At 36.0% G+C, this 15,320-nt stretch overlaps 1 protein-coding gene across 1 annotated transcript in view; it reads left to right on the forward strand.

The window, feature by feature from the left end:
* CLGN (calmegin) overlaps positions 1-15,056 on the forward strand; it is a 28,909-nt gene extending 13,853 nt beyond the window's left edge. Inside the window, exons 7-16 of the mRNA XM_075499309.1 lie at positions 438-630; positions 2,471-2,660; positions 3,285-3,398; positions 4,061-4,217; positions 5,480-5,695; positions 7,204-7,323; positions 7,505-7,649; positions 9,491-9,568; positions 12,225-12,337; positions 14,067-15,056. Of these exons, the coding sequence (XP_075355424.1) occupies positions 438-630; positions 2,471-2,660; positions 3,285-3,398; positions 4,061-4,217; positions 5,480-5,695; positions 7,204-7,323; positions 7,505-7,649; positions 9,491-9,568; positions 12,225-12,337; positions 14,067-14,147 (1,407 nt within the window). The 3' untranslated portion in view covers positions 14,148-15,056. The remainder of the gene's footprint in view (positions 1-437; positions 631-2,470; positions 2,661-3,284; positions 3,399-4,060; positions 4,218-5,479; positions 5,696-7,203; positions 7,324-7,504; positions 7,650-9,490; positions 9,569-12,224; positions 12,338-14,066) is intronic.
* Positions 15,057-15,320: the final 264 nt, after the last annotated feature.

A 15,320-nucleotide genomic window follows, 5' to 3' on the forward strand; every position in this document is an offset into this window, starting at 1 on the left:
AAGAAGACTGATGAAATACTAGATAATAATATCCCATTTTTTATCTTTATTGAAAAATAAAATTGGTATGAAGAACAGTAACTAGTTCCCTTCCATCTTTTAGTGTTAATGTTTGTAGAAGGTTGTAAGTACTTGGGTGTTTTGATTTGTGACAGGCATTTCCACTTAACGTCAGGGTAAGGTCTACATAAATATATTCATCTTCCCTTTAAGAGGCTTAAGTGATCTCTATGGTTAGTCTGTTCCCTGAGAACAGAGAGCACCCAGCAACTCAAGAGGACTGTTCAGTTCCTTTCATGATTTACCCTACCAGTTTTCAGTTACCTTTTAGAAAAAGGTAACTATGCTGTATGCCACAGCATCAAGGAAAAGAAGTACCCAAAGTGACTTCATAAAATGTACAGTATAACACATGCTCAGCTTTCTTGCTTCTACAGGAATACTTTTTTGACAAAACACCTTATACTATTATGTTTGGACCAGATAAATGTGGAGAAGATTACAAACTACACTTTATCTTCAGACACAAGAATCCTAAAACTGGAGAATATGATGAAAAACATGCAAAACGTCCTGATGTAGACCTAAAAAAATTCTATTTGGACAAGAAGACGCATCTATATACTCTTGGTATTGTTTAATTCTCATAAATTTAAATTGGAAAGGAGAGGTTAAAAATGTGTTTCTGTCCACTGAAGCTTTGTATTTGAGTCTGCTTTATTTGTAATAGTTTGTTAATTCTGAGGGATGGTTGCTTAACAATTTGGGCTTAAATGATTTAATGACTGCAGGACATAAAAGTGGCTTTGAAATGTTGCTGGTTAATATTCAATTACAGGAAAAAACATATCTGCCCTGGCCAGCCTTTAGCGTGAAGAATGGATTAATACTTTCAGTACTTATTATGATAAAAATATTTTTGTTAAGAAAGGTATTAAAAAACCCCACAACTGTCCAATATTCTAGGAAGGCATCAGAATTCCCAGGAATTCAGTTAAATCTGCAGCATGCTGCACACAACTCTCCTCCACATGTTAAGAGTTCCACAGACATCTGCATCTGCAGCAGTGTGCATGAACAGATATGTTAACAGCATCCTCTGAAGATGAATGAATATGGGCTGGTTTTAATTCATGTGACATCTCTTTCTGTACCAATGAACAGTATAGCAGAGAAGAAAGTTTAATTTCTTAGTTCTTTTTTTTCCCCCCTTTTCTAATTTCTGAGGAAGAATAAATAATCAGAGAAGAATGGGCTAATCTGTGGCATACTGCAAATCCAGCAAAATTGACTGCACTTTTGAACTTCCACTGAATAATGGAAGGCATGTTTGACTGCTATGCCATGGGCAAACTTAGTGTTCTTTAAAATAAATTACCGTAGTGTGCCATAGCAAACTTTCACTTTTAGATAATAGGAATAGGTGAAGCAAAACACTGTTCTTGTGGGAAAGGAATGTGTGTGTTCCTGTATTTGGGCTGTTGATTAGATATTATGATTAAAGATACTTAAACTCAGATTGCATTTATTCTGTTATAATTGTTCAAATAGAATCCCTAGAGCTGTGTGATTCTAATGCATTATGTGACTGATAAGTTTAAAAATCAGTTCTTTGTATTATATCACTTCAGATACGGGGGTTTAATTTTTGCATTTATGGATATTTTAATACTGTTGAAAACTCGAGCTTTATTAGATATTATCAAACTGTCATTGTAAGACTGTTACTCTGGTTTTCACCACCCATTTTTATAAAACTGTCATAGAAGTGAAATAGTATTTACTTTGAATTAATAATCTTTGTTGTGTTGAATGGACATTTGAATATACTTGTTAAGCACTTATAAATGTGTTCACTGGTTATTAGAAATGGATCTGGATACAACGTCTGTTACGGAGTCTGACACTGCTCAGTTCTGTGACCCTGCCTTCTCAGTTACTCACGCTTGCTAAAATACTTAAACATTTGAAGAGAATTTTCCGTATTCATAGTCTGGCATTTGAGAGAAATGGCTATTAGATTTGAATCAGAGAAAATACTGCTTTGATGATCCTTCAGCTCTGTTACAGACCCAATTCTTGTGTTTCCATGCTTTTAGGTGTGAAATTGTGATTTGGTAGCAGAGATGCCTTTTGGGGCATGGGTTTGTCTTTCATTGTCTGTAGTTTTAAATAAATAAAGCAGAATTTTGGCCAAGTGGTAGGTTTTTGAAAAATCTCTTAGAATGTGCTTGGATGTGTTTCAGCAATTGAATTTGCTAGGGTTTTCATTTTTGGGGGCCTGATACTGGTCATACATCCCCACAGTAGCAACTTCAATGTTTTGTGTCCAGATCCAGTACCTGGGTGGGGAGTCTGTCTCCTGTTTGCTGTTATTTGTCTAAGTCTGCTTACTATATAGGTTTTGGTTAAAGAAAATTGTAAAATGAATGCTTCCCTTATTTCTTTAATACAAATTTCTTCAATTTAGTGCTAAAACCAGATGATACATTTGAAATGTTAATCGACCAATCGGTTGTCAGTAAAGGAAGTCTTCTTGACGATATGGTTCCTCCAGTAAACCCTCCCAAAGAAATAGAGGATCCTAGTGATAAGAAGCCTGATGATTGGGATGAGAGACCAAAAATACCTGATCCAAATGCTGTCAAACCAGATGACTGGTAAGGAGAATGTTTTTATCTGTACAGTACCGTTTACATGGTTACCAATTACAAGATTTCACTGGTTTTGTTTTGTTTTTTTGCTAATGATAATTGCAGTATGTTTCACTACTAAAAGCACTGATGTTTGAAAACATAATTGAGGTGGGTACAAGAATCTGGTCATCTTCTAAGGAAAGAAATAATTGTGCTTTTTGCTGATTTCTACCCTCCATGGTTGCAATTAGTAACTAGATTACTACACCTGAAAGATTAGGAAGAGGGTGGTTTTTTTTTTTTTCACTATATAGTCTTAATTTACATTCAATGATTTCTAATTCCTTGTGTGTGAACTACTGTGCATACGGCAACTCAGGAAGAGGAGGGAAAAACTTAATGGGAAGACCTGACTGACACCTGCCAGTTGATGGCAGTAATTTCTGGGCTAAGTAGTACTTTGAAACAATGTAAACATAATCCAAATATTTATAAACAGATAATTGGATGTCTAATTCTCATGATCAGTGTGTCTAATTCTGTTGTACCTTTGAAAATCATCCCTTTCATGCCAGGTACAGTCCTCTGAACAGAACATTGGTTCAATGTCAGGCTACTGTATTTTCTAACGTAAGTCTGTAATTGAAGGGATGAAGACGAGCCTTCCAAAATAGAAGATCCTGATGCTGTTAAGCCTGAGGGGTGGCTTGATGATGAACCACAGTATGTTCCAGACCCTAATGCAAAAAAACCAAAGGACTGGTAAGGACTTGATCAATAAGTGCAGGTTGTTAACATGTCTTGTAGATAAGCCTGCCTGTTCTCTGTGGCAAATTATGAGTTGTAGATCAGAAGTCAATCCAAATCTCATTGTCTTTTGAGGTAGTAAGTAGGAGTGTGTAAGGTATGGCCAAATACTCGTTGTTTTGGGGGGCTCCTTTTAGAAACACATGAACCTGTCAATTGCCTTTTGTTTTCTGAGGATATATAAACAAAAACAGAATATGAAGCTCCACTTTGAAAGAATTTGCTACAATGTTAAACCATGAAACAGTTTAAGTTGAGAACTTGAAATCATCATGTAATAGTCTCAAAGGGATCTCTAAGCATCTTATGGAGAAATGTTTCAAGCTGTCTGCAGATGCAGGCATATAATTTCATTCAGTCATGCTGTGGTAGTTATGAACGTGTGACCTTTAAAAAAAAAAAAAGGCCATAGCACTCCTTAAAAAAAGGAGTTTATAGTTTATAAACTTAAAAGTTTATACTGTTGGGTAAAGTTCTGTGAGCTGGTCAAAATTCTGAGGTTGTTATAGCAAAATGTGTATGGACCCTAACTTCAGACTGACTGTGTGTTGGACCCTAACTTCAGACTGCCAGCCTGATCTCAAATCAGTTGTTTGTAATTTTTTTTTTTTCTGTAGGGATGAAGAAATGGATGGGGAGTGGGAAGCCCCTCAGATCCCTAACCCAAAGTGTGAGGCTGCACCTGGTTGTGGACACTGGGTGCGTCCCATGAAGAATAACCCAAACTATAAAGGAAAATGGAAAGCACCTATGATAGATAATCCTAACTATCAGGTAATAGCAATATTGTAGGTAGTCGTTAAAAGATACAGAGTTCAACAGCGCAGGCAAGTCAAAGTGGTATATTTGTCTAGGCTTTTTTACAGTATATTTCTATTTTAGAATGAGTCTGAATACCCTCACTAAACATTTTGAGCTTTTTCATATTTAATTTGCCTTTTTTTTTTCTTTAAGTATACTGGAAAATAGAAATGCTCCCTGTATTAAAACAATTCCTCTGTTGCTTTTGCAACAATTTGCACTAGTACCACTTATTTAATATGTTCTATAGAATTGTATTCTGGATTTTGTTATCATTTAATGAAATATTTCTCTTTTTTGTTGGGGTTTTAAGTGTGGGTCTCTTAAATGAACAATTTTTTAATTAAAAAAATGAAACCTTTCAGTAAGCAGATTGACTTACTAGTTCAATTTTAGTGGGAGTATCAATTCTGGATAATTAAATTCCCCTCCTCCCCTCTATATATAAGAGGTAATCAGTTGGATAATAAAGAGAGTTGCTGTGTATTAATTATGGCTGGGGAGTACTTGAGACTGATTTCTTTGAGCTTAAGATCCTAAGCACGTTTGTAAACAAAATTTGGCTCTAACTTGCACAGGTATCATAAGGCTGAATTTTCCTTCCCTAAAATTTTCCCTAACATTTCTGGTTACAGTAGCTGTCAGTTTATATATGTGTGTGTATATATATATCTATAAAAATATATTTATATTTTATATATATATATTTATACCAGACAATAGATGCTTACCTCAGAAGATTCCATCACTGGCCACAAAATATTGACCAGTGCCCTTACAAAAATGTATATGCTATATTGATGAACAAAAGCCAAAACTATGTATTACATAAGGAGAGACTAGAGGAAGAAGTAATACCAATGTCTTCTTTTCCTGCAGTGTTAGGAAATTTGTTTTCTAGACTTACTCTAGGAAGTTTACAAAGACTGTGCTTAGAATCACCATTAGCAGGAAGAACGGAGATACTTTGTACAGTCATTTATTACTGTAACTCTGTATGGACAAAAAAAATTAATTTTAAGAGGTCTACCCTAAGCCAGAAAATTGAGACCCATCTGCCAAAATCCTATAGACTATTTCCAATTCAGTTTTTATGTAGGTTAAACTCTACTGCTTGTCTTTTTAAATAACGCATTTAAAATAGTCAGGAAGTTCTAATTATTTTAAAATTTGTTTCACAGTTTGTTTTTAGTGATGTATAGGTAATGTGATTACATTTTTTTTTTCCTTAAAAGGGAATCTGGAGCCCTCGGAAAATACCGAACCCAGACTATTTTGAAGATCTTCACCCATTCAAGATGACCACTGTCAGTGCTATTGGTTTAGAACTCTGGTCTATGACGTCTGATATCTACTTTGATAATTTCATTATATGTTCAGAAAAAGAAGTAGCAGATCGTTGGGCAGCAGATGGCTGGGGCTTGAAGAAATTAGTAGCAAGTGCTAATGAGGTATAAGCTTTACTATGTTCTTGATAGCCAAAAGTAGTGAGGAAGATGTGCTGTTGGAAGAATTTTCTGTCAATTAATGCTGACAGAATATTAATTTGTCTGCAATTAATAATCTTGCCAAGTAACAATGATAGTTTTTTTTCTTCTAGTTTGGCTTTTTACCTTTCCCAGCTCAATATCCTCTTGAAATTAAAAGGGTACAACATTTTACTTAAACACCTAGCGAGAAATTGGCTTCATTATAGTTAATGAGTCTTCTGCTGTTCACAGTGACACTAGAAATTCAGTACCTGTCAGCAAATGGAAGCTGAGTTACTTACACTCAAAGACCTCTTTTTTTTTTTTTCCCTTTCTTTTCACTTGTGGCTAACTCCATTGTATACATTCTTTAGAAGTTTCCCTCCCACGAGGAATGGATAAATCATCATGTGTGTTTTCTGTTTAATAATTTTAGGCCTTTGGCTGCTTAGATGTATATTATGCAGTTCTGAAAATAGTGCATGTATGTTGATGGAGGTGCATCTGTTCTTCTGTTTCTATGTGTGCATCCACATTTTGTTTGTATACTGCACTTGGCCAGCCTCCACAGTTTTTTCTAGATCTCTTTCCTATGCTGTAGGATGGATTTGTCCTGACATACGGGATAGTGAGCCCCTCTAGTGGTAGCCTTTACTGACTACAGTTTCTTTCTTTGAATGGCAACAGCAGGCCTGCAGTTGTGGGAAAGAAACAATGGGTTGGTGGCAAATGTGGCCAATTCCTGATAGCTGCTGTTTGTCACAGGATGAGCAAGTAGCAATTAGGAAAGCCACCTCCTCCCACAGCCTCGCCCTTTTCTGAAGCGTTTGGTTTTATGTCTGGACCTGCGTCTAAACCTGTACGCACAATAGCAAAAAATATTCCCTTGAGTCCCCTCACTCCACTGTGCCTCTCAAACTTCCTACATTTGTTGCTGATGTACCCTTTTCCAGAGGTCTTACTTGCCTACTTACCTCTACTGTGTAAGTCAGAACTGGGCTGAGAAGGCAATTTACTCCCTGAATAATTGGCTGTCGAAGGAGAGAATGTCGTAGTACAGATGCAGCATGACATTGCTTTTCAGGAGGCTGACTGCTGCTCTGAGGTTCTTGATGCTTTGGGAGCTTTCAGCTGAGTTAGCACAGTGTGAGGAAAAAATAGAGTAGCTGGGAAGGGTGTAAAGTGTGAGCTTGCCAAGACTCCACATGTTGCTTTACAAAACTAAGTAGTGGCCAGTCTAGTATGTTTGGAGTACCAGGTTTGTTTCTTCTTACTTAGCACCTGCTATTTATTTGCCATCTGTCAAGCTGTTACTTTACTAGCATTGAAATCCAATATTGTTTTAGTCATTAAAAAGCAAAGGTAAAGAAGGGTTTTCTTTGGGCAATGTAAAGCTTAAAATATATACAGTACACTCTATAAACTTACTGAAGTGTTGAGAGGGATGTAAATGCAAAATCTTTTTTTTTTTTTAATTGCTTTTAATATAGCCCGGTATGTTTAGTCAACTGGTGACTGCTGCAGAAGACCACCCATGGCTCTGGGTTCTTTACATCTTGACTTTAGCTCTCCCTGTTGGTCTAGGTGTGTTGTTCTGCTGGCCAGCAAAGGTTAGAGAAATTTACTATATTTTTATTTGGTTTTATTCGTAATACTTTATTTGAAAACTCTTAGCATCTGTGCAACAATACACACTTTTAATGTGCCATTGATATTACTTAGCTTACAGTGCCTGCTGTGTTTAATTTTTAATTTGAGTTTAAATGTAAATTCATTTTTAATTTGTTGTAGAAAACGGATGAAGATACTGACTTCAAAAAACTTGATATATCTAAGCCAATTACAAAGGGAGAACTAAAACAAGAGAGAGACCAATTAGAAGATGATGAAATAGAATTAGAAGAAGAAAAAGAAAATGAAGATACTGCTGAAGATGGTAAGATGAGCAAGTCAGCTTGCAGTTTGATTAAATATAAAGACATGAATGGGACTAGTTCATGGATTGCATTGCCAATAATTACAACCAGTTACCTTAGAATATGCAAAACCTGCCTTGCTCTGAGTCTTCTTTTTCTCTTTGATAACCTCCAGCAAGTGGCATTCTGTGGCTAATAGCTTCCAACAGTCTTTTATGTTTGTAGACAGTGATGCATATTTTCTCCCTTCTAAATATTTCATATATTGAACACATTTGGATGGTTCTGATATATGTACCTGAAGTGGTTAAAGTCACATTGTTGTCTTTAAAATGTGTCTGGAATAGCTTTAAGTCTTTAACATAAGCCTTTGGGCTTACTCCTCTGTGAGAGGGTTGTAACTTGAACTATTCTGTTGGTCACTGATTTTAGTGGCTCTTGTTAAAGCCTGAAAATGCAGTAGACTTGAAATACTGAAGTCTGCTGCTTCCTTTGTGTCGCTTTCTAGCAATGCATTGCATGCCTGCAGACGTCTGTCTTGCTGCCCCAAGGGAGAAAGCAATGGTTCAGTAGGTTGAGTTATACTTTGGCATCCAATGATAAAATCATCTTGTGTTATGGTATCAGAGATTACTGGTACTATTCAACTATGGCTCTGATGTTCTGTTAGCATTTCCCTGACTCTATAGTAATGAATAAAAAGCAAATCACCTAACTTACAGTGCATTATCTTGACTTCCATGAGAAAATCCTTAGCCTCAGACCTCTGCAAGATTCTGCCTCTTACTTCACTCTTCTTTGGTAGGAACAAAGAAAGTGACAAGTGACTGGCATGGAAAGTTAGAAACCTAGCAGACATTTCGTGGTGTGGTTTTTTTGGGGGGTTTTTTTTTGTTGTTTTTTTTTTTTCTTAGTACTGACATCACTTTGTATTACTGACTGAAACTTTGTGGCTTTTGTCTGTGTCTGCGCTATGTTCCGTGAGTGTTGGTGGCTTCTGCCTGTATGACTTAAAAGTTTACTCAGCATCAGATGTTCCCATGCCAGTACTTACAGAATTGTGTATGTTGTTGGTACAATGCTTGCCACACCAAACTTAGTCCATCTGCTTTACCATTCGAGAGCCTTACCTAGGCATTTAATTATTTTAGTTATGCTACATATATTTTTACATTAGCATAAATTGTGTAGGTACAGCATTTCAGCATTGTGTCTTCCTACATTTTCCTTTTGATCTTACTTTACTTTACCTGCTCTTTGCTTCTGAATTACAGAATCTGTTTTCTTTTACCCAGTCTTGATGCAGATCATAGATATGTTTTGTACCTCACATGCTACTGCTGCAAGACTGATATACCTGAATTCCAATATTCTTCTGTTAAGTCAGTTAATTTAGTTAATTACAAGACATCACTTAATAAATAATAATGTTAAAGTGTGTGTTTGAATGTTAGAAATAAGGTCCAGGCAATCGCAGAGGAACACTGTTTAGCTCCCACAACTTTTTTAAAGAATTCCACTTGGAGCAGCTGTTCGTGATGTTTCAAGAGTAGGTCCATTTTAGACCTTTACTTTCAGTTACTAAAATGAACACAGAGTAAAACTAATATAGCTAGCTTTTGTATGACTGTTCCAAGGTTTTCAAGTAAATTCTAGGCTTCAGAGGGAAGGAATACACTTTGCTATCATATGACTTCCCGGTTTCTCTTTCTTTATGAAGAATTGCTTAGCTTCCCTTAGCAACCTTTTACATTTGCAGGTTGAAATCTTCCCTTTTTTCTGTCATTCTTTTGCCTCTTCATATCTGAAAGCATTAGTGAATTTGTCTTCTGCCGCCTCCTGCTGATTCTTTTTGCTACAGAGAGAAGAGAAATGGAGGAGACAAAAAGAGAGCTTATAAAGGATACAAAGAAGATGGGAAGGGAGGCTCTTCCTTCAGGTACTGGGAAAGGGAAATAATTTGGGCCAGTACTTGAAAATGGTCTCTCCTTTCTGGTTTGCTTTTTTTTTTTCCCCTCTGCTTCCTTGTTGATGGTAGAACTTCAAGCTGGTGGATGCCAGCTTTCATCAGATACAGATGTGAGTTTTTTTTCTGAGATTTCTCAGTATGGTATCTGTAGTTGTAAATATTTTCTACTAGTCTCTTTGGATCCTAATAATTTTTACAATTCCTTTATAGTCGTTACCTGCTTCTTTGTTTTCTGCAGTTGAAGGTAATGGGGTTTGAGCTGTGGAATACTGAATGATTTGAGATCCACATTTCATCATGGGACCATTAAAAAAAGAAAAAGCGTGGCACAATAGCAAATTTCAGAAACACTTGTAGATTTCTTTGGCTCCAGTGAGAATGAGTTTCTGGCAGAGTGCTTCTTAAAGGGCATCGTCAATAGGATGTACTCTTTTATTTTGTTCTATGTTAATTTTTGTGGCATTGGTAAAGGATGATGTGTTCTTGATTTGTCCGCTCATCTGCTTTGTCTTCTTGCTTTCCTTGCCTTCTAGAAAAATACTCCAGGAAGTAAAAGAATGTTGCCAAGAAATGGAATTTCAGGGGCACAATCTGAATGTTATTTGTGAAGTTACACACTTATTTATATGAAATACTGTTTAATTTAATATTAGACTAAATGAAAATTAATAATTTTAAATAGTGTAGTTGTCCAGTTCTGGCTTTTACTACTTCTGATGTCTGAAGTTTTTTGGTTTCTTTTGTGGTTTTTTTCCCTCTGTTGAAATTGGTACTTATGGGAGGTGCTGGATTTGCATCATTTAAAACTTCTAATTTCTTCATTAGAATATGAGCAAAGGCTTTGTGAATTTTTGCCAAGCTCTTCTGTTAAGGGCTTATTTTTAGAACAGAAATCTTTGTCTACATCCATCTTAAAATATGATCTCCATTTTTTTTGGTCACTTCTCCTTTTGGTAACAATAGTAGAGACATATTGTAGACATGCATCAGGTATATTTACAGATGGGAAAACTTTATTTCTTAGAGCTTCAATAATTGTTATGAACTGTTTGGCTCAACTTATAGCTATACTGTAGGCAAAGGTTTTTTTGTACTCCTACAGAAGTCTCATAGTTTAATAAATCAGCGTTTTCCAGATTATCGTCACCAAGAATCGGGAGAGTCGCATCTTATATGTGACTACCATCTGAATTTGTGTGGTTACTTTTGTTTCAGTTTTACTGAGCTGAAACAGTAAGAATTGTGGGTGGGGGTAGGTCTTGGCTTTTTGGGTTTGTTGTTTTTTTAACACTGAAGTAGTGCTTATAAGACGTAGGCATGACCTGACAAGGATAGAATTGAGCGCTGCTTCATTGCTGTTTTTAACTGAGCCACTGACAGACTGTTAAGTTGTAAAATGCCATCTTATATCCTTCCGATCAGATTTAGATAGGTTTTTTGTTTACTCTTGATAGAAGGTATTGCAAAGGGTACTCAATTTCTAGAAATTCTCACTTTAAGACCTCAGTTTGAAGTAAAGGAAGAGACTTGCCAAATCCCAGTAAGTCTTTTATTTGAATCATGCTGTGGTTGCTGAGGTTTAGTTCTTATAATGAGCATGGATACCTAAAATGCAGGCATGGGAGTGCCAGCTTTTAAGTACTGAAGCCCGAAGTGGAAATCAAAACAGTTGGGTGCCTGGCCTCCTTCACAAAATATGCAGAATACAGAGAGATGGTTACGCTAGAAGGGCAACCTACGTGCTGATCAGAGAGCAGCCTAGAATTCGCAATATTTGGTGCATGCACTGCTCTTTAGTGCGGTGACATGGCGTCAGTAAGGAAGTAGAAACCACCTCTGTGTTGCTTAGCCTATAGTTTGTCCAGGGAATTCTGGAGAGTAAAAAAACCTTTTTTACTTTTTCTTTCCTTTTGCTCTCCAGTCCCTGTCAGTTGGAAGATGTAACTGACACCAGTTCAAAGGTCTAACTGACAGCCTACTGCTTTTTGTGAATAGTTTTATCCTAGTAGTGCAAGCTGGACATACTTCAAGTGAGCTGAGGGGAGTACAGTGCTTTTCTGACTAGTTTCTGCGTTGCAATAATGCATAAGAAAGGGGTAGGCACAGAGCTGCTTATCCCTCAATCAAAACAGTATGCGAAAAGAATTCCCTGCTGAAAAGGGGAGTTCCCTTAGGTGTCATCCCATGGTGGATGACTGATAACTGCAATATTGTACTTTGCTATGTAAGTCAGAATTTAGTGAGATTTGGGATGCCTGAGTTGTCCTATTTTGGACTCAGGTCTCAAATCTGTCTAATACAATACTTGGATTTAAGGACTTCCCTAAAGGAAACCAACTTAAGGTCGTCATTTTAGTTGGTCACTTACAAGTCTGAAGAGGGTATGTGCTGTTGTGAAAAGAGGCTAGGCTGAAGCTGTTAAAATTAGTTATTAAATCCAACGGCTATCAATTTCTACTAATTCATGAGAATTCTACTCTCTGTATCACAGACGTTTTTATGAGTTATTGTAAACAAGCAGTTCATTCTAAGATGGAAATTGGCTTCTTTTCCTTACTAGTGTGTCTGGATATAGTGCATTTTTAATATAGCTCTGTTTACAAAGTAAAATTAATTTCTTCTGCAGAAGATGAGGGTGAAGGTGGTGAAGATACTGATGGTGAAGAAGAAGAAAATGAGGTTGCAGATGGAAGTCAAGAAGAAGGTGATAAGTCAAATAAATCTGGTTCAGAAGATGAGGTAAGTTTGGGGGTTTTCCCCCTATTTTCTCCTTGCCCTTGTCCAACATGGCACTTCTAACTAAGCCCAGTTACCTACAACAAGAGTTGTTCTTCTGTTGAGCCATAAAACAAATCGTGAGGTGGGGATGTGTTTTTATTTGACATCTCAAATGCTCTGTATAGGTTTGTGAAACATGTCTCTTCCTGTGTAATTTTAGCTAGGAGGTGGTATTTATTGTAAAATACAGATATAGAATAGAAGTGATCATGCAGGTCTCTAAACATGAAATGTTTTTACAGGAGTATAGTTTTTAACAGGTTATTAAATGAATTGCAAGTCTTGAAAATTTGGATGCTGCAGTAGATGTCAATCTCTTTATCATGCTACTTAATTGATGGAACATATGCTTCTAACTGAATAGCCTTTCAGTGAGACTTAGAAAAACCTTAAGCTTTCAGTTATCTTCTTTTTTTTTTTTTTTTTTTAATTCCAAAATAGTTTTAAGCAAAATGACTATGCTGGTTTTGAATTCAGCACCTGCAGTTTCATTTTTCTTGTGCAGATTAATCCAGTCACCAGATAATCTAGAAAATGTTTTTCAGAAAATAGCATTGTAGCATGGAATTTGTGTGTGCTTTTCTTGCTCATCAACTACTCATTATCCTTTCATTTAGAAACTGGTATGTCTGAAACACTTTAGATCCACCCACAGTATTTCTGTTGGTCATTTTGTGCTTGTCACTCCTTAAATTAATCCCTTCCCAGATTAGGGGAGTTGTTTAATGTAATGTTAACTTCTTTTCATATAAAATTCTAGGAAACTGTACCTTGCATGAGATTGCACTGTTTCAGCACTGAAATTCTTCATTAATTACCCCTTATTCAGTACTTCCTCTTGTTCCTGTAAAAGGTGTTGGGTTCCCCCCCCCCCCCCTTGTACATTTACCTAAGAATACAGTACCTGATGAACCCCATTAAGATGCATGTGACTCTCTGTGAAAGTAGTAAGATCTGAATGTGTGTATGCCATTACACAGTATCACAATGAAGTTATGGCTTGCTCTTCTCTGGATATTTTCAGGGTGTACAAGTTTCTGTCATGAGTTAGCTAGTGACCTACTTGGGAGATGTCATGCACAGCATGCCTTCACGCAGGTTGTGCCACATTCTGTGAGCCGTTCCTTCTGAATGAGGTGCTTGCCATTAGGTGATGCAGGAAAGTGAGGAAGCAATGCATTGTCTGAGAATGGAGTTCACGTTGGAAAGGTTTTTCATGCGCCTCTAAGCTAATTGCTTTTAAACTGAGGAGACTACATCTGATGTAAGAACAGTTTGTTCTATTTAGCTCTCAAAGATGGCAGTTAGAATTTTTTAAATGCTTCTTGCTTAAGAAGTGGAAATTAAAAATTAGCATAAGATGCACTTTAAGGAAGTTGCTAAATTAATTAAAAAGTCACCGCTTTTAAACCAGTGAGTAAATGGGCAAAACCAAATTTCTGACATCAGTTTAGATGTACTATTCTCTTCTTTCTGAATATAGAAAGGAAAAGTCTTCTACCCACTTTATTTATTGTTAGATTAAGATTGTGGGAAAAAAATGTCTTATCACTTAAATGTTGCATTTAGTGATAATATGATTGGGAGGGTCAGGAGGAGTAATAAAGTAACATGCCAGTTTGAATAACTAAATTAAAATTGGTTTAAAATGTTAATGCTGAATTTGGTTTTGTTTTGGTTTTTTTTTCAGATGAAAGAAGCTGATGAAAGCACAGGTTCTAGACATGGTCCACTAAAATCAGTGCGCAAAAGAAGAGTACGAAAGGACTGAGTTACTTCCAGTTAGTATTTGTAGGTCTAGATAATAGTAAATTTTTTGGTATGCCACTTCAGTGGGCCTGACAGCATGCAAGTTCCTGAGATTTGAAGGAAAAAGGGGGACTCATTGCTACTTAACCTCCTATTTTCATTCTCTAACCTCTTTTAACCTTCCCAAACTTCTTTGATTCCCTTTTTTAAGGAGAAATACTATCTGTGAAGAGGTAACTGATGTTTCAAATTCAGAATAAAAGTGAAATTACAAGCTGGCCAACTGATTTTAAGGTGAAGATTCTTAAGATTTGAAGATTCCTAGAAATTAGTATTAGTTGGAGATAAACTTACTCTAAATATTTTTTAAAACCATGAATAAATTATAATATTTTTGCAGCTCTAGCACAAAATTAGCTGTTTACACTTTCCAGCTAAAAGAGGATGATAGTATAGATGTAGCATCTATAGCAGTTCATATTGCTATGAGAAAAGGTATTTTTTTTTCTGTGCAGAGCTAAATGCAATAATTGTTTTTGTATGATGATACAGTACTAGCAACAATTTTTATTGTCAATTATTTATTTTAGTTGATCTTGTTACATGGGTGGTCACCTGTTCACTTTAGACATTGGTTACAGGAATTTATTTTTAAGAGATATTTTAAAATAGAATACTCATAGAACAAGTGGTAATTGATGTGACTTGTTTTACTTTTGAATGCAGATATCAAATCTACAGAAGTGATAAACAGATGATTTTTTCAAACTTTTATAGTTGTCATGTTCCAAGCCAGAGTGGTACAACCTCTGTTTATAGAATACTTGCTAAGTGTACATTGCCTCCTAAAAATATTTAATAATTCTTGCTTAACATGAAATTAATTAATATAGATGAGAATTTTTGATGGATTAAGTTTTTTACAGATGTGAGTAACTGGGCATTCTCTTAATATAGTTTAAATAAACTGCATATTGTAAAAGAAACTGTTTTGTTGAAGTTCAGCTGTATATTAAAACAAACAATAAAACTGCACATACCAGAAACCTCTCGCTGCTTGGCAGCTGCCTATAATATTAGTAGGATGTAAAATGCTAGCAAAAGCAGTCATACATTAAAAACAAGTAAAAATACATTAATGCATAAGGAACCTAACAGATTTCCTTGTGCTTGGCAATAAATTAGTTCACTTAAG

The sequence above is a fragment of the Mycteria americana genome, chromosome 4 (assembly GCF_035582795.1).
Source record: "Mycteria americana isolate JAX WOST 10 ecotype Jacksonville Zoo and Gardens chromosome 4, USCA_MyAme_1.0, whole genome shotgun sequence".
Classification (NCBI taxonomy): Eukaryota; Metazoa; Chordata; class Aves; order Ciconiiformes; family Ciconiidae; genus Mycteria; species Mycteria americana.